The 20,366-nt window shown below is 35.8% G+C and overlaps 1 protein-coding gene across 1 annotated transcript in view; it reads left to right on the forward strand.

Annotated features, from left to right (window-relative positions):
* The window catches only part of CERKL (CERK like autophagy regulator), a 98,868-nt gene extending 79,355 nt beyond the window's left edge, over positions 1-19,513 (forward strand). Inside the window, exons 7-14 of the mRNA XM_069474289.1 lie at positions 7,594-7,668; positions 8,469-8,646; positions 8,724-8,783; positions 9,881-9,906; positions 10,002-10,110; positions 13,088-13,184; positions 18,477-18,658; positions 19,432-19,513. Coding sequence (XP_069330390.1) covers positions 7,594-7,668; positions 8,469-8,646; positions 8,724-8,783; positions 9,881-9,906; positions 10,002-10,110; positions 13,088-13,184; positions 18,477-18,658; positions 19,432-19,513 — 809 coding nt within the window. The remainder of the gene's footprint in view (positions 1-7,593; positions 7,669-8,468; positions 8,647-8,723; positions 8,784-9,880; positions 9,907-10,001; positions 10,111-13,087; positions 13,185-18,476; positions 18,659-19,431) is intronic.
* Positions 19,514-20,366: the final 853 nt, after the last annotated feature.

Consider the following 20,366-nt stretch of genomic DNA (forward strand, 5'->3'; position numbering starts at 1 on the left):
AAATGACACTTGGATTAGGCCTTAAAATGGGTAGGATCTGGCCTGAAAAGATGAGAATGCGATACTTTCTTGGCAGCAAAAATAATAAAAGCAAAGGCAAAACCTAGAAGTGTTTGAGAAATAGAAAACAGGCTATTCCATGGGAGATAATGGTATCCAAATAGGTCCAACCATGGAGGCCCCTGAGCCCACAGTAAGGGGTCTGAACTGTATTGATAAGCAGTAGGGAATGTGGGATATTTCAGAGCAAGGGAGTGACTTGATCGGAGTTTGTTCTAGGAGGATTCATTCTGCAGCATGGTGCAGAATGATTAAGTGAAGAAGGCAGGAGAAAGCAGAGGTCAGAGCCAGGGAGAATGGTTAGAGTAACGCTTTGGTCCAGAAAAGAGGAAAACATCTTTCACAAGTTGATAATGTTATATATTCACTTATCCTGTAGTATTTCAACCAATGATAGTGAAGGAGATTCATCATTTTTTCATTTTAAAAAAATCACACTGTTTGGGCTTAAAAAAAAGCAGAAAATGTATTTTCCCCACAAAAATAGAAAATAATGCACATGGTCAGACAATTCAATGTCTATTTGATAATCACATTCATCTAGTATGAATCTTAGTATAATTTAGTATTGTTAAATTGCAAAAATCAAAACACATCCAAATGCCCTTTTATAGTATAAAGTCTTAAAGAAAAGCAAGAATTTAAAAGGAGAGAGAAGTGTGGATATATCCTTATACTCGTGAAGTATATATAGAAAAACCTATAATGGTTTCTAAGTAGAAGACAACAAAGTAACCTTCACTGAAAAAAAAATGCATTTGGGGCCATCTTTACATGTCATTTTATTTTTTGACTTTTTGGTGTCATTTTGGTAGTTCTGACTATGATGGTGGAACCTTTCCAAGATTTCCCTCCATGCAAAGTGTACGTGCTTAGGTAACTGTTTCTCTTCATTAGTACTTACATTCCTGAGGTCATTCATTAACTGCTCTGCATCAGAAGTGGAAAGATGGATGTCCCCACAGATACGCACTTGACATAAAGTGGGTAGTTGGCAACAAAAACTGGTGGTTATGATTATGTTTTTCATCTGTAACTCAGATTTTATACAGGAATAGCACTGCATTTTATCACTGTTATAATTTTTAGGCATGTTTGTGATTTTGTAAGCATTCTGTGTATTCCACGAATATTTGTAGAAATGCCATTTTAACACTTTTTGTTTTGAAGACACAGTATGCTGCCAAAACTCTAGTCATTGTCTAGGAGTTCCAGCTTTCTAATTCCACCTAATAGGAGGAGAAAGTCATGTGTGGGATATGTTTAATATGAGGATTCTATGCCTAGTCAGGGCTTTTGATAGAGAATGGGAACAAGAGCTAGGCAGGAAGTTTCCAAGCTGAACATGAGACAGTCTGCCTTTGAAGCCATTTGCCTCCTGGAGAGAGACATCCAGAGGGAGAGTGTTTAGGAAATTACTCCACTGAGCCAACAGATGAAGCCGCTGAATTATGGTCAGACTCAAATGGATCAGATGTGGGGAAGCCTGTATTTGAACTGCTGGCCATTAGGAATGGTGTTTGTTGCTATGGGAACTGGTGCTAAGGAACTATACAGAGAGATTCCGATTAAAAGGGGGGGGGAGATGGATAGAGAAAAAGCCTGAGAGGACATAAAAATAAAAAAGCAATCCAGTTGTTGTAAAACAAGGCTCAGTCCACATACTGATGGCTGTGAACCATATATTCCTATAGAGTTTGCATAAATAAATTCATGGTTTCAAATTAATTTGAGGAGAATAAAATATTGCCGAGGGACTGTTAATTTCTATGATATTTCAGGCAAAGAACCAAAGTGTAGGTGCCGGTTTCATGAGAATTTTAGATATGCTTGACTAGGAAGTCATTACATCACATTTATCTGTTTGGATGTGGGAGACATTAACAGCCTTATGAATATTCATGGTGTCTGGTTAATTAAGTTAATTGTTCTGCAGAAGTGCTTGCACTTCCAAGGACAATTTTTTTTTTCTTTCTTTTTTTTTCCCTGCCTGGTATTTTATCAGTGATGCTTTGCGTGAGCTGCTACTTCTGGCCTTACTTTCCTGTACTTGGAACATTTCACCAGTTCTGTGGAGGGAGTGGTGGGCAAAGTTGCTGGTTGTGTTAAGAAAAATAACTTTTCAGGCTAATTAAAATGTTTACCTTGAGGTAGAACATTTATAGCTTTTGTGAGAACGTTAAAATTACACCGTTGTTATTTATGTGAGCAGCATGTTCTTTTGGCATGTAGCTGTCTTTTCAAATACAGTACAATTTCCTGAAACAAAATGTGATCCATCTTCTAGATTATACAAACAAAATATAGAACAATTTATTGTTTTACAATTTTACCTACACTTTCTCTTTAACTTTTTTTCCCCACAGTGTAAAAAACCACATTTAAAGACTAAGACATACATTCAATAGATGATGACTAAAATAATTTTCTGACTTCTGGTCATTCCTGTTAACACTGCCAAGTTCTACAGAATTAAAGAAAAGTTGCAAAGTTGCAAAGCTGGAGAGGACATAAAAATAAAAAAAAGCCATCCCTGGCACTCTAAAAGAATTTGTACTTGGGCACACTCAGGATACTTTAACTCACAGGGAATAAACAGTCTTTATTTTCTTGAGTCATGATATGTGTCATTCTCTATTGCATGTGACAACATTGCATTATGTGTTTTAATAGCCTTTCTAGAGGAAAGCTTTTATGGTCTACTCCTAATTAACCATGGTAATAGAGGAAATGTGTTTCATGGAGTACTGTAATCCATCGATAATCCTAAATATCTCACTCTAATTATGTGGCCTCTTCCAAAACCTTTACCATAAATCTGATGGGGAAGCAAAATGGATTGATTTGTTTCGTCTTTTCCCTGCACCCATTCCAGATTAATTAGCAATTAGATAGCCTAAGGACAGGCTGTAGAGGGCCAAAAGATCACTGGAAAGGCCTGGGTAAAGATCCACCCAGTAACAGGTTTCTACACAACCACTACTTGTTCTCAAATCTTAGGAGCTTACACGACTCACCTTGAGAAGTTGCTAAAACACAGACACCTGAGTCCCTCCTCCACACATACACATTCTGATTCCATGACTTGGAGGCAGAACCCAGGAATTTGCATTTTTAATAAGGCTCCAGGTAATGATGCTGCTGCTAATCAGTGGCCCATACATTCCAGAGTAGTGCCTCACCAAGTCTGTGCATCGCCCAGCCACCCAGGGACCTTATAAACTGCAGACTCTGATGCACCACGTCTGGAATGGGGCCTGAGAGCCAACGTTTTTAAAAAAATTTTATTTTCATTAATTATTGTTTTAATACACCTTATTCTTGTTTTAAAATTGACAAAAATTATACATACCGTGTACAATGTCTTGAAACATGTATACATTGTGAAATGGCTAAATTAAGCTATGTAACATGTATATAATTGACATACTCGTATTTTATGAGAATACTACATAAAATCTGTTAACAATTTTCAAATACATAATACATTATAATTGATATTAACTATAGTCACCATGTTGTATAATAGATCTCTTGAACTTATTCCCTTTAACTGAAATTTTGCATCCGTTGACCAAGATTTCTCCAATCCTCTCCACCCCCAGCCCCTGGTAACCACCGTTCTACTGTGTTTCTAGGAGTTTAACTTTTTTAGATTCTACATATAAGTGAGATCTTGTGGTGTTTGTCTTTCAGTGCCTGGCTTATTTCACTTAGCACAATGTCCTCCAGGTTCATCCATGTTGTCACAAATGACAGGATTTCATTCTTTTTTAAAGCTGAATAGTAATTCCGTTGTGTACGTATAGGTTGAACATCCCTAATCTGAAAATCTGAAATCCAAAATGCTCCAAAATCTGAACATTTTGGAGCACTGACATGATGACACAACTGGAAATTTTCACATCTGACCTCATGTGATGGGTCACAAAGTTCAGCCAAAACATTTTCATGTAAAAAGTCATTAAAAATATCACATGAAATTATCTTCCAGCTATGTGTATAAGTTGTATATGAAACAAATGATTTTATGTTTACACTTGGGTCACATCCCCAAGATATTTCATTATGTATGTGGAAATAGTCCAAAATCTGAAAACATTTGAAATCTAGGATACTTTTGTCCCAGGCATTTTATATAAGGTATATTCAACATGTAACATATTTTCTTTATCTATTCATCTGTAGATGAACACTTAGATTGATTCTATATCTTGGCTATTGTGATCAATGCTGCAATGAACATGGGAGTGCTGATATCTCTTCAACATACTGATTTCGTTTCCTTTGGATTTATATCCAGTAGCGGGATGGCTGGAGCATATGGTAGTTCTATTTTTAATTGTTTGAGAAACAGCCATACTGTTTTCTATAATGGCTGTACTAATTTACATTTCCACCAACAGTGCACAAGGGTTCTTTTTCCCCCCACATCCCCACCAACACTTATCTTTAATTTTTTTTGATAGTAGCCATTCTAACAGGTGTGAAGTAATATCTCATTGTGTTTTTAATATCTCATTTGTATTTGCCTGATGATTACTGATGCTGAACATTTTTTCACTTACTTTTTGGCCATTAGTATGTCTTCTCTAGAGAAAAGTCGGTTCAGGTACTTTGGCCATTTTAAAATCAAGTTATTTGTTTTCTTGCTATTGAGTTGAGTTCCTCATATATTTTGGATATTAATTTCTTATTAGATGTGTGGTTTGCAAATATTTTCTCCCATTCCATAGATTGTCTCTTTACTCTGTGGATTGTTTTCTTTGCTGTGCAGAAGCTTTTTGGTTTGATATAATGGGTATCTATAAAATAAGGTATCTATTTTGCTTTTATTGCCTATGCTTTTGGGGTCAAATCCAAAAAGTATTTATCTAGACCAATGGCACAAAACTTTTCCACTATGGTTTCCTGTAGTAGATGGATGGTTTCAGGTCTTATATTTAAGACTTTGATCCATTTTGAGGTGATTTCTGTGTATGATGTGAGATCAGGGTCTAATTTCATTCTTTTGATGTGGATATCCAGTTCTCTCAATACCGTTTATTGAAGAGACTGTCCTTTCCTCATTGTGTTTTCTTGGCACCTTTGTTGAAAATCAGCTGACCATAATTACTTAGGTTTATTTCTAGGCTCTGTATTCTCTTCTAGTGATCTATGTATCTGTTTTTATGCTAGCACCATGCTGTTTTGATCGCTATAGCTTTGTGGTAGGTTTTGAGGTCAGGTATTGTGATGCTGCCAGCTTTGCTTATTCTGCTTAAGATTGATTGCTTTGGCTACTTGGGGTCTTGTGGCTCCATAGAAATTTTAGGTATTTTTTTTCTATTTCTGTGAAAAAAACTCATTGGAATTTTGATAGGCATTGCATTGAATCTGTGATCACTTTGGGTAGCATGGATATTTTAACAATATTAATTTTCCCAATTCATGAACACAGTATATCTTTCCATTTGTTTCTTCAATTTCTTTCATTAATGTTTTATAGTTTTCAGTGTACAGGTCTTTAGTATCCTTGGTTAACACATTGACTGCCACACTAGAAAAAAAAAAATTTCCCTGGGGCCATGGTGTTTCATTAAAACAAAACAATCCTTTCTAATTTGTTGTTTTTTGTTTGTTTTCTGTGCATGAGTCATATGTAACACAATCCACATTTTAGATTTAAAATTGTCAATATTATGCTGAAATAAAAAAAAGAAAGAAAATGAGGTATATCCATAAAAAATAAAAAGATAATAAATTGTCAATATTAATTGTAACAATAAGAACATCAACAAGATTTTAATGAACCAATTGCAGGGTTTTGTTTCATGTGGCCCCGGAGTTTAGCCTGAGTTAAATACAACTCCATGACAGTCAATGTGTCAACTTTATTTCTAAATATTTTATTTTTTTAATTGCTATTGTAAATGGGATTATTTTCTTGATTTCTTTTTCGGATAGTTTGTTGTAATTGTATAGAAGTGCTACTGATTTTGCATGTTGATTTTGTATCCAACAACTTTACTGAATTTGTTTATTAGTTCCAACAGGTTTTTGGTGGAGTTTTTAGCGTTTTCTGTATAAATAAAGATCATGTTGTCTGCAAACAGGAACAATTTAACTTCCTCCTTTCCCATTTGGATGCCTTTTATTTCTTGCCTAATTTCTTTGGCTAGAACTTCCAGTAGTATTCTAAATGGCAGTGGTGAGAGTGGGCTTCCTTGTCTTGTTAAGGAACAAGACAGTGTTCCCCAACTCATGAGAGTCACCATTTTAATAAGCACTCAAGCGTTGCAACTCCTGCTTGACTGTGGCCATGCTCTGAGCAACAAGTGTCAGAGCACAACTCGCCTTTTGGCAGATCATTTGGAACCAGTTTTCCAATTGGTTAAGGTGAACTTTACTTTTCTTTGCATTATAATTACTAGAGCTCTGGATTATTATGTTTATTAATAATTAAATATGCTTTAAAATAATTATTTATTAAATAATACTTAGATATGACTAATAATTATGATTTTAATGACATCTTGGTTGATAATGGCTGAGCTGCCTCAGCTTCTCCAACTGAACAACCCGAGCACATATCAGTTCAGAGTAACATGGGTGATTATGTATGACCATGTAGGAATGCTTCTCTGATTAACAAAATCCAGAGCCTAGCCTTTGGCTTGATAATTGGTACACACCACATCCATGCTTTAACAGCTCTCAGCTATTATGGGACTTCTTTCCCATATTCTTTAACTGAAGAAAAATTGTAGCTTTATTCACTCTTAATTTCAAGCCCTCTTTAACCTCCTGGGAATGAGAGGGACAAGCTGGTATTTTTCTCTTCTGAAGCAGGCCTTTATCCTCAATTTCAGTCACACATAAACATTATAGGGGCCTGACTCGGGGAGCTCTTTCCCTCTGTAGGCCAGTGGGAAAAAGCCATGTGGGTCTTAAATTATCCGAATGACTATAAAAATCAGAAATCATAATGTCTCAAGTATAAATCTTCAGACATGGTAAATACTGTGGAATTAAACATTTGTCAGATAATAGGATTCCCATTTGATTGAGAGCTTATCTCTAAGATTTATTAAGTGCCTTTAAAATGCCTTTTGGACTTTATAGTGGTTTTCCATTTTTTCATAGTTATTATTTGGATTTTTCTTTAATTATGCATTTGTCTCTGCTCTCTGGAGCCACCCCTCTGCTGTTGGTGCTCATATTGGTGTAGAAGGAAAAGCCCATTCATTAGAGTTAGCATTTTGGGTGTGGGAAGCGGACATTTATGATCAAAAAAGCTGTAAGCAGATACTATAAACTATTTTTAAATTTTTAAGTCATTTAAAGATTCAACAAATAATTCGGCAAACATATGTGCATCTATGCTGTGAATGAAAACTTAAACTTCAATTCATATTTTCATGAACTTTTCTGACTTTACAAACTTTATTTTTCATCTGCACATACATAGTGACATCTATATAAAGTAAGAACAAATGTTAATTTAAAACATATGCTGTACTGATAGTGCATGTTTTAAAATTGCCTTGCCAGGATCTACCAATGTATTGGCACATTCTCTTCATGGAATCTCTCATGTGGTAACTGCGACTTTGCACATCATAATGGGTAAGAATTCTTCCAAAGAAGTTGGTTTTATGATGAAGTTTTTATTTATACAAGGAAGGCTATTTTATTTACATCATAATTGTTTAAGAAAAGGCAGATTGTCTCTCAAAGCAGACGAATGTTTGACGAAAGACAAAAGTCAGTTAGGCAAATCTTCACTATTTGGACTGCCTATCTTAAAATACTTTGTAGAGAGCAGTGAATGAAGTTTTACTATAATCTTGATGGACAAAAATATTGTAATGATGCTCAAAATCATAATTTTACAACCAGATGAAGAAAATCCATGCATACTATTTAAGTATATCAAACACTGATGTTTGACTGTACCAAGACTCTAGGACTAGGATTACATTATTAAAAGAAAAAAGTATGAGAAGAAAATCTCAGCAAGTACATGTCCATAGGCGTTTTATCATCCCAATTGATGGAAAGCAGATAAGCTGAGATAATTCCAATGTAGAACTATTGTTAAATCCGAGTTTACTTTGTACATCTACTTCAACTTCACTTCCTTAACCATGTTTTATGTGAAATAGCAGTAAGCTGCAAAATGTACTGTTTTGTGTTTCTTCACTTGGTACCTGAACAAGTTAACAAATGGGAATTGCAGTAGTTACAGGTAAAGAGAGCTGAAGAGAAAGTGAGGACATTCATTATGGTATACAGTACCTTGTATTCTCCTATAAATAAATAAGCTCTCTTATGTTTGCTGTTTTGACAACTAGCGCTGACTAGTTGTCAAAACTAGTGACAAAACTGAACTCACTGACTGACTAATATTTAATATAATATTCAAGGGCACATACAACTGGTGGATGTCTGCACCTTTAGCACCACTAACAAGCTTCTTCGCTTTGGGTTCTCTGCCATGTTTGGCTTTGGTGGAAGAACTTTGGCTCTTGCAGAAAAATATCGGTGGATGTCGCCTAACCATCGGAGAGACTTTGCTGTGATGAAGGCATTGGCAAAACTGAAGTAAGTATTTTTCTTAAACCAAACATTTTGTATCCTAGGGTCAATGACTATTAATAACCAGTTTCACTATATTTCAGGCCAGAAGACTGTGAAATATCATTTTTACCATTTAACAGCTCTGAGGATGTACAAGAGAGGTGGGTAAAAGTTCAAGGTAATACAGATATCTGTATCTTTCTTTAAAGTATAAAACATTTTGACATAAACAATTTACCAGAATTGTGATCTTTGGATATTTTTCTTATATACTAGTACAGAATATTAGAATCATGGACTCCTACAGGTCCTGCTAAGCATGTAATTTGGCTTCTGTCTTTAGAAACAACCATTCATCCATTCATTCAGTAGCTGTCTGAGTGCCCAGTATATGCCAGGCATTTTAGATACAACAATGAGCCAAAAACCAAAGAAAACCCACAGTTTTTATCCCTCATGAGAATTTTAGTCATGTGGAATACAAATTATTTTTTATTTCAGAATATTACAGGGGTACAAATGTTTAGGTTACATACGTTGCCTTTGCCCCACCTGAGTCAGAGCTTTAAGCATGTCCATCCCCCAGATGGTGTGGACTGTACCCATTTGGTGTGAATATACCCATCCCCTCCTCCCTGCTCCCACCTGCCCGACATCTGATGAATATTATTACTGTATGTGCACATAAGTGTTGATCAGTTAATACCAATTTGATGGTGGAGAACATGTGGTGCTTGTTTTTCCATTCTTGTGATACTTCACTTAGTAGAATGGGCTCCTGCTCTATCCAGGATAATAAAGAGGTGCTAGATCATCATTGTTTTTTTGTGGCTGAGTAGTACTCCATGCTATACATATACCACATTTTATTAATTCACTCAGCTCTAGTCTTTTAAAAATATAGAAAATCATTGTTCCTTATACTACTATTTTTCCTTTTTTTATTTTTTTATTTTAAGAGACAGGGTCTTGCTATATTGTCCCGGCTGGTCTCAAACTTCTGGAATCAAGGGATCCTACCTCAGCCTACCAAATAGCTGGGACTACAGATGCATGTCACCTCACCCAGCTTCTATTTTACCTTTAAATAATCAACACATTATAACGTTGGCAGTAACAAAATCATTCACATATTTTTACTTACTAATTTAAGAAAGTATTTAATGTATGTAATGATGAATTGTCTAATTTTCTCATATTTAATAGATGCTACTTTTTTGTGTGACCTGTTTTTGTTTCTTTGTTTTCTTGTTTTTAGGAGGGCACAGGGATCTCCCAAATCTGGTGAGTCCAAAAGTATCTCCTTGAGAACTAAGCCAGGCTCTGTTGACATTTTGCTCTGGTGAGGGAAAGTAACCAATCACTTCCGTTACCTTTAGACTGTAATGATCAATGGCAAATGATCCAGGGTCAGTTCTTGAATGTCAGCATTATGGCAATTCCTTGCCTGTGTTCAGTGGCACCTAGAGGCTTGGCACCTAATACCAGGTTAGTAAGCGTTTTTATTGACTCATTGATACATTTCTTATAAACCAATTTTTTTTTTTTTTTTTTTTCAAAATACCCAAGTAAGTCTTGGCTAGCTAGAAACTTATTAGGAGATAGTCCCTCATTCTATAATATTGGAGATTCTAAGGGATTTATCATCAGAGTAGGTTGAGAACTGAACTAGAAAAATTATCAATCACTGACATTTTAATATCACTGAGGCTAAAGTAATACTCCCTAAGTTGTATTGACATTAGTTTGTTATTTTATGCTTGCTTTGTTTATTTAGTTGTTGAGAACATTATATTAAATTCTGATATTTCTTGTGAAAGTCTCTGCTTTCCCACTCTAATGAAAACATAAATATCTTCAGCATGAAAACAGGCGTTTGTGTATATTTGATACCTTTAGTCAAAACATTTCAGTTTTATTTAATGTGAATAGTGGTGCTTATGAATCTACTGCCCATATTATCAATTGAAAAAGTCATGAGACATTTCGTATGTAATTTTATCCACAGGATATAGACATTCCTTCTTTTGCACATTCTTTTTAAGCAGCTGTCCATTATGGGTCTGAAAATACTTGCCTTCTAAATCCAATCCCGTAGAGTGGTGAAAAAAGGATTGTGAATGTTGTGAAATATAGTCAACTGTAGATTTTCACTAGAAGTGGAATAAAAGAATGACTTATGTACTTTGGCAACTTACAACATTTTAACGATTAATTTCAACTTCCCTGGAAAATATTTAATCAGAGGGATTAACAGCCAGAAAAAAGGATTGATTTTTAATTTCTTCTTTGGCAATTGATATAAAGGTAATAAACAGAAACATCCAAAGTTAGGGGGGAAAAGGGAGAAACTACAAACTTTGATATTAAAAGCCCAGATGGCAGGGTCCTCATTAATTATGTCTAGTGGTGCAATTTGAAAAGAGTATTTTGGGGCCGGGCGCGGTGGCTCACGCCTGTAATCCTAGCACTCTGGGAGGCCGAGGCGGGTGGATCGCTTGAGGTCAGGAGTTCGAGACCAGCCTGAGCAAGAGTGAGACCCCGTCTCTACTAAAAATAGAAAGAAATTATATGGACAGCTAAAATATATATATACAAAAAAATTAGCCGGGCATGGTGACGCATGCCTGTAGTCCCAGCTACTCGGGAGGCTGAGGCAGTAGGATCGCCTGAGCCCAGGAGTCTGAGGTTGCTGTGAGCTAGACTGCCGCCAGGGCACTCACTCTAGCCCAGGCAATAGAGTGAGACTCTGTCTCAAAAAAAAAAAAAAAAAAAAAAAAAAAAAAAAAGAGTATTTTGAAGGTTGTGTGACTTAGAAATTGAGCCTGGTTGTTTCCTCCCCACACCCTCAGAAACCGTAGGTAGCTGTGTGCTTCCCCAATGTAATTTGCCCCACTGAGCGTGAAGACGTGGCGAGCTGACCAAGGAGCTGGCCTGCGGGACTCCAGGCAATGTATATCTAACCCTGCTTGTTCAAAAACCTTCATGGGAGGTAGCCCTGCTCTCCTTAGCTCCTTCAAAGCCGCTCCATCAGTGTTCAGCTTGCCTGGAATTCCACTGCTGACTCTTTAGGTATAATCGGCATTGATACATTTTTCATAGAAAGCTAATGAGAGTTGTCTTCTGTGGATGATAATTAAAACATACCATCTTTGCAAAGGCCTTTAGACCAAGCTCAGCTGAGCAGAGATTTTTTTTAGAGATGTAGCTTTTGAATGATTCAGGATAACTGAATAAGAGATTGCACTTTCAGCCTTTTCTTTTTCCACCATAAAGAATAATTTACTTCAAAATACTTCAGTGCAAATTGCTGATAATGGACTAATATTATTCTATTCTAAGATTAAATGTTTCAATTTTGTGAAACATTTAGAGTAGTGCCAGGCACATAGGGGGTGTGTTAAAATTACTAGTAAATATTGGAAAGCAGGCACAGGGTCAAGCTTTTCATGCTTATAAAATTATGCAATTTTTAAAAATAAAAGATGCGTGATAACACTATCCTGAATATTTTGGTGCTGTTAATTTTCAATTGCGAAGAGGAGGCATAATGGACAGAAGGGGTACTAGGCCTTGGAAGTCAAGAGCTCTGGTGTGATGATCATTTTGTTTTTCTCTGTGTGCCTTTGAACAAATGACTGGAACTTGGGGTTGTCTTTTCCTTCTACATGAAATGAATGAATGATGTAATAATCTCTAAGGTCCCTTACAACTCTAACCTGAGCTTCCATAAGAATTCAAGAGACCTGTTTTATGTCATCGTTATTTTTGGATTATCCTTAGGTTTGCCTGAAATCAACCTAGAAGTCATTTGTATATATTCCTGCAAACTAACTCCCATGGCTTGATGCGTTTATGAGTGGCTGTTTTGGCACCTCCGAATTTTCAGTCTTATACTGGGTGGGACAGTTATGCAATACTAAAATGCTCAGTCATGTAACTGAACATGTGTGGCAGCATTTGTTCACTCCATTTCATCCATTTAAGGGCCACTTTGATTTATTTCATTTCCTATGTCACCTAGACCTTCTACCCATAAATATTTAAACCACACATTAGATTTTAGAAAATGTCAACCTATTTGTTATACCACTTGTACATACTATTTTATAATATAACTTTAAAAAACAGTTTCACATTTATAATTCCTAATTACACTGGATTTTAAATTATGTCTTGATATTGTGAGTAGAATGCATGACAGTTTGATTTGTAAATAGTCCTAATATAAAAGCTTGTTGAAAAGGAAGCCAATAATTTAATAAAACTAATTTGAAAGGCTCCATCATTTAGAAAACAACATAGCAAGATACGGTATAAAAATTTTAGGTAAATTTAATGTGATAATTTATGTTTCTTGGACAATACTTCTAGTAAACAGTATATTTGTTATAAGGAACAATGTGGAAAGATTTTTGATGTAATCTCTTAATAAACTTCTTGATGTCTAATACAAATATTTCAGATTAAATAATGGAAGCATGGCTCTTATAATTGCACGAAACACTACTCGGCCAGAATTTATGAAACACCTGAAAAGATATGCCAGTGTGAAAAATCAGGTATGGTAAATTCTTTTTGTTACTTATTTACAAAGCTATTAATCATGGAGAGAGATGTTGCAAGAGTTGACATCAAATCCTGCCTCATAAGAAGGCTTTATTTTCCTCTGAACACATTAATATTTTTTTCCAATCTATTTCATTCAAATTTTGAAAAGCATCCACCAGTATTAATATAGATTGGCCTTTTTCGAGCTATGGGTTAGTAGTTTTATATATATGTGTGTGTATATAAATATATACTTGCACAAAGATAAAAATGTATTGTTATATTGCAATGTGAAGTAAATTAAGGATGCAATTACATACTCAGGCTGTTGTTCTGAATGAAACAGGTGAAAGGGTGAAATCTGAGATTTTACCCTTCTTAATATTATGGCAGATGACTCTCTAAAGTTATGATCTTTCGATTTTCCTGAAATTTGTTTGTAGATATGCCTGTGCTCACTATTTGAAATAGATTTGCAGATAAATATTTAAAAACATACCACTTTTATACAGACATTTTATTCAAAACTAGCATGTGGAGATAAATATTTCCGCTTGTGATTTGCTTTAAGGAGAAACACTACCAAAGGCCGTATTATTTTGGCAAATACTGTGACCCAGTTATTAGAAAACTGATCCTGAATTTATGTGCATTTCTGAAATTGTGAGTCTTTGAAGTACATAGGTCTGAGTGTAAAACCCTATAGTTGCACAGATTCTTAAAAGTATAAAATGATGCTTGGATGGATGGAGTTGGGAGAGAACAGATGGGAGGAGGGAAGAGGAAAGTAAACCCAGCCGATGACTCGCAGCTGAATCTTGCTTACTTACGTACCTTCGCCATTGAAAGGCTCTCAATTTTGGTCTCACTATAATTGTAAACTTAGGCTATCTGCATGAAGTTTGAGTTCTCTTCTGCATAGTACATTATTTGATTAACATTTATTAAGCAACTAACTGGACTTGTTTGGGAAATTAAGTCCTAAAAAGTAGATATAGTCCTACTTTCCTTAAATGTAAACCTCTAAGGAGACAAAGTAGATGAGCATACATTAATATAATGTGGGTTGTAAGCCTAAGTAACAACTTTATATATGTGTGTTTTGGGGAAATCTAAAGATTTATTGATTTTTTTTCAAAGGAATGCATGCCTTTCCAGATTCTACTAGACTTTTAAATATTAAGACCAATTTTATTATTTTTCTTAATCTAAAAGCAGTACATGTTCATTGCTCTTTTTAAGTCAGAAAATAGAAACAAGAAAACTATTTTAAAGCACTCGAAATTCCGTGTTCCTGGAGATAATCAGTATCATTGCCTTGGAATAAATTTTTCCTAATCCATTTCTTTTAAATCCTATTTGAGAACTTAAATGAGTATTAACTTATTAGGGTAGCCCTCAGAAGCACTATATTTATTTTAGGGAGACATCTATTGCAAAAATTGTTTATGGAAGGTCTCTTGCCTAAGGGGCAAGTTTTTGTAGATTTTTTTTTTTTTTATGAAAATAGCTTTCTTCTGATTTTAAAAGCAACGCTTACCTTAAACATAATAGCATACAGAATATAATGAAAATAATTCTATGTCTTTAGGAAAATGTTTTCTAAGTGAGATCATATTATGCAAGATCTATTTTAGCCTATTTTTCCCATGTACTCTACCAGTCATATCTTGCTTTTAATGTAAGAAACAAACTATTGCCTGTGTGTTTCATTAGATTTAACTCTGATTGACTTAGCTATTTTCAAAAGTTAAAGTCCATGCTATTGTTCCGTGATTTTTTGCAAAAAAAAAAAAAAAAAATTGAGAATGTTTTGCATACTGGTATACAGTGAGAATAATTAGATCGATTCCCAAGGTGACTGCTTTCAAGCCATGTAAATTTGACTTGCTAAAAATTATCAAAATATGTGTGTGTGTGTGTATGTGTGTGTATTTAGTCTCTTTCCTTCATGGTGACTTTTTAAAAATGTAAATTTATGTAGATAATGTAAGATTATGAATATCAGATAAATGTAAGATTATATAATTTACTGTGTATTGCTGCTAGTAGTGCTGGTATTTAGGAAGGAAAATGTGGCCCTTTAAGGAGAGCAACATCTAGCTCTCTGAACCAGGTTGAAGAAGTGAATGTTAGTATATATGCACAGTGGTAGAACAGATGAAAAATTACCATTTGCGGAGTGGCTCCTGTTGCCTCCTCCAACTCTGTGTGAAATAGATAGAGGGTAAAACCTGCCCTTCCACGTCCTGGCAACTCCTCCTGTTGCTGCCCCTGCTTCACTGTCCATACGTTTCTCCTTCACTTTGACCAATTTAAGGAGTTTTAACCCTTAAATGTTAGTGTTTCCCCCGGGGCTTGTTTGCAGCCCCCTTGTCTTGTCAAGATACCCTCTCCTGGGTGATCTTATTGTTCCCCGTTATTTGAACCATCTGAGCATCATATACTCCCAAGGGTTCTAGCTTCTCTTCTGGGCTGCAGGACCACTCTGCCTTCTTGTGTGCCACAAAGGGTATAAAACTCACAGGCATCTTGCGTCCAGCATATCCATAGCTGACCTTATCTTTTCCCTTCAAATTGCTCCTTCTGTGTTTTCCTACCCAGCTCAATGGCACCACTTTCTCTACACATCCTGGAGCTACCCTGGGCCTGCCCTACCCCTCATTCCTCACAACCAGTCTACCCACTAGTTCTGTTGGTTCTCCTCTTAACTGCTTCTGAAATTTCTCCCTCACTTTATTGTCAGCAAGAAGGAATTACAGTTTGAATTAGACTTCTTCTGGCCTTTAGGTTCTCCGGTCTTGTCTTTCATATGTTTTTTGTTTGTTTGTTTGTTTTGTTAGAGAGATTTCTCTCCTGCTGAATTCTTCAGGCTAGGTTTTGCAGCCTTAGTCCCCAACCACCCCCCCCCCCGCCGCCCCAGATTCCCTATGTTTTGATCTTTAGTTGTCTAGGGCTGCCATAACAAATACCACGGAATGGATAGCTTAAAAAATACTTTTTTTTTTTTTTTTTTGAGATAAGGTTTTGCTCTGTCACTCAGGCTGGATTGCAGTGGCAAAATCATAGCTCACTGCAGCCTCAAACTCCTGGGCTCAAGTGATCCTCTTGCCTCAGCCTCCGAGTGGCTACAACTACAGGCATGTACCACTATGCCCACCTAATTTTTCTATGTTTTGTAGAGATGGGTTCTCACTGTGTTGCTCAGGCTGGTCTCAAACTCCTGGGCTCAAGCAGTCCTTCTGCCTTGGCCTTCCAGAGTGCTGGGATTATAGGCAGTAACCACCGCAGACATTTTTTTTCCACAATTCTGGAGGCTAGATCCAAGAAGGTGTCTGTAGGTTTGGTTTCTTCTGAGGCTTCTCTCTTTAGCTTGTCTGTGTCTGCTTTCCCACTGCATCCACACGTGGTCTTTCCTTTGTGTGGGTGTGTCCCTGGTGTCTTCCCATATGTCCAGACTTCTTAGGGGGGACACCAACCATATGGGATTAGGGCTTACCCTAAAGATCTCATTTTAAGTTCCTCACCTCCTTAAAGATCTTATCTGCAAATACTGCTCCATCTGAGGGACAAGGGGTTAGGATTTCAACATAGGAATTGAAGGAAGGGGGGCATAATTCTGCCCATAACAGTCATGCTAAAATTTTTATAGTTGCTTGTCCATGGCATACCTCTGTACTTTCGTAAATAACTCTTTTCCTTCTGCTCCAGGCTAACTTTTCTGTGTTCTTTAAGGCTCCTTTTGTTTTTTATTTTTTTAAGCTCACTTTAAATGGGAAGCTTTCCCAATGTCCTCAGTCTGTTGGCCTCTTCTTGTTTGTTGCACTGAATTCCTTGCTTGTGGTGTGATGGCACTGCTCTGTATCACAACTGTAACTGTTCACTTGTTGTTCCATGTCCCAAACGTACCCTCACACATGAAACTAAGCTATCGGCTCCCTAAAGTCCTATTTAACAACGCCTGTGGCTTCCTAGTTAGTACAGTGTAGTGGATGGCTAGAGCTTCATTTTGTGAGGAGTGCTCATGACTTAAGATAATGGACATACGTGTGGGGGCCAGCAATTTTTGGCTCACAGCTGCATCACTTCAATCTTTGACTCTCTTATAAGAACATCAGTCATACTAGATTAAGGGCCTCCTCTAATGACCTCATCTGAACTTGATTACATCTGCAAAGACACTACTTACTAAGCAGGTGACATTCACAGGTACTGGGGGTTAGGACTTCATACTTCTCTTTGGAGGGGGCACAGTTTAACCCATAACAACCAGTTATTTATTAATGACTCATTTAAAATAAAATCTCCAAAATGAATATGTAGAAATTTCTACAAGTATGAACTGTGTACCCAAGGCTTATACCTGAGGTGGGAGGTCTACTGCAGTTACTGTCAAACAGCTTTACAGAGCACTGCTTGGAGCCTCTGACTCTGTATCTCACTCAGAACAGCTAATGCCACCATGTAATCCACTGTGTAACTCAGTATATTATACAGTGTAAACTGTAACATCTGCCCGACCTTGGTTTCCACATATGTAAAATAAGCATATTTAGAAAAAGTTTGTATCAACTTTTAAAATATCGTACTTCATTGAGGTTTACATGTGGAAGGAAAAATTATATAGGTAATATAATTAGGAACAAATTTCATGCCATTTATCTGAAAACTGAAATGAGTAGTTATTGTGTATTTCCACTAAAGTTATTTGGCTATCTTTTCTTAATTATTTTAGAGAAAATACATAATGTTGTTTCACTAGAGTTTCATTTGGCAAACAAGAAAAATTGCAATTTGAAGGTTATTTTTATCTTGTACTATTCTAGAGTGGACAGTAAGTAAACAGTGATCTTACAATTTATGTTTATTCTTAAAGTGGGGATGAGGCAGGCAAACACCTATGAAAAGTCACATGTGATTGGCTTTAAGTTTAGACCTGTGTTCTTCCAAATTAAATTCCAAGTGTGAAACTTACATTAGCTAATGTAATTGACAAGCTAATAATCAAGTTCAGGGAATTGTGCCTTCTGTATCAACAGACCAGTATTAAAGATTAAACTACACTATCATTATTATATGCAATTTCTGATAGATATATACTATTTGTCATAAAACAAGATTGCCAGGAAAGCTTCAGAGAAGAGATTCCTTCTTCCAACAAATGTGGATCCCTATTCAGTTTCAAAGCTATAAAAATGTCAGCATGCATATTGATATTTACTTGTGAGAGGGCACAGTGGACTTTGATTTGTAGTAGCAGAGATAAAGCAACTATTGTTATTATTTGCATTTGTTTTATTTAGTTCAATTTTCCATTTGTTGAGACTTACACTGTTGCAGAAGTAATAGTCCATCCAAGGAATAATTCCAGCAGATACAATCCAGGTGAGGAGGAGGAGGAACCTCCTGAAACTGCCTCAGAAAACAGTTTTCCTTGGAATGTAGATGGTGATTTAATGGAAGTTACATCAGAGGTCCATGTTCGGTAAGTCCAGTTATTTCACTGCTTCCTATGTCCATCAGTAGACCCCGAACTAATAGTATTGATATAATGAAAGCCCTCTTCTCTCAACTATCAAAGCAGGCAGTTGGTTAACTTAAAAAAAAAATCAGGGAAACACAGAAGGATACATATACAACTTTAAAAAAATATAACCTTACCTTTATTCACCAACTGTTACATAGAGCTAAGGCATTTTCTTTGGTTATGTGTCTCTACATTGGCATTCTAAATTATTCTGCATAAACTCTATAGATAATGCATGTTATACTTTCCATTTTGGATTTTTAAAAACTGATCAAGATCTTAAACCTAGTGAAGCCCTGTGAGTAGAAGATTGTTAAAATTTAATTCCTTACTAATATAATACTTTGTGTTCAGCAATTTTATTAAATCTTTACACAGAATTCAACTTTAACATAAGAACCACTTTACGTGTTATTTAGTTGAGCAACTGGTATAAACAGGTTTGGGAACCTGCAAACTCATTCTTGGTAGGCATTGTGACTCAGGGCAGAAGTGTGCAGGGCACCCACTAGACGTGTTCTACAGACACTGTCTTGCAGAGGCAGTAAGAGCACTAGTAAAGGGAGAAAGCAACATGAGGAATTACTGGTGTTATCAGGCCCCCTGTTTTCTAGACTGCAGCTCTGTCATGAATGTCTGTTATCAATTTGTACCATACTCAGCTGTATGTGTGAAAAATAAAACTGATAGGTTGATGAAATAATAAATTACCTATATTCTTTTCTTTACAGCTTACATCCGAGACTTATTAGTCTTTATGGAGGAAGCATGGAAGAAACAAATGATTCCAAAGTAACATGTAATTGTTTATAAAAGAAATGTGCAAAGTAAAATTTTAATATGAAGGAATATGGCCAGGTTTTCAACAGATATTTTTAAAGAAATTAATTTTTGATGTTACTTAAAATTAGCTTCTATGGCTTTAAAAATGAAGATGAAAAATATGAAATATATAAAACAATTTAGGATGTCTATTGGAACTGAAAAATAAACACTTAATGTACTTAGGCATCACCATGGTATGTCAATATTTAACCTAGATAATTACAAAGTGAAATAATTTGGATTCTTTCAATGTTCAGGTTTTGAGCCCATCAATTCTAATGCTAAATTTCCTACAGCCTGGTACAAACATCCAGAAAGGTTAAATTTCAAAAATCACACAGCTAGTTAGTGGTAAAACCAGAAATACAACCACTTCTTCAAAATCTCTCCAATACCTAGACTTCTTGTCAACAACGAATGACCCATCATTTTTTTTTTAGTGATTATGGTACCAATTTTGTGGTTTTAAAAATTCATCATACAGGTAATAAACTTTATAACATTTTGTCTCCTGACTAGAATGGAACCAAATGTAGAGACCATCCCTGAGAAAGCAGTTCTAAATTAGTGCTTGATTTTTTTTTTTTCCCCCACCAATGATCTTAAATATTATCCTGAAAGAACTACTTGGCTTTTTATAATGATAAAAGCACAACAAATATATCTTTTGCACAAAAGAGTATTCTTTAAAAATATTATTCCTCACCTTCCACCAACCAATCAGACTGAACAGATAAAGCTTATGAATCAGGAAATCTGGGAGGGAGGGCTGGTGACAGAGCCTTCATATAAAGAATTTTTTCCATAATAATAAAGACTATCTTAATGTGATTATTTCCTA

Source organism: Eulemur rufifrons, chromosome 1 (genome assembly GCF_041146395.1).
Source record: "Eulemur rufifrons isolate Redbay chromosome 1, OSU_ERuf_1, whole genome shotgun sequence".
Taxonomy (NCBI): Eukaryota; Metazoa; Chordata; class Mammalia; order Primates; family Lemuridae; genus Eulemur; species Eulemur rufifrons.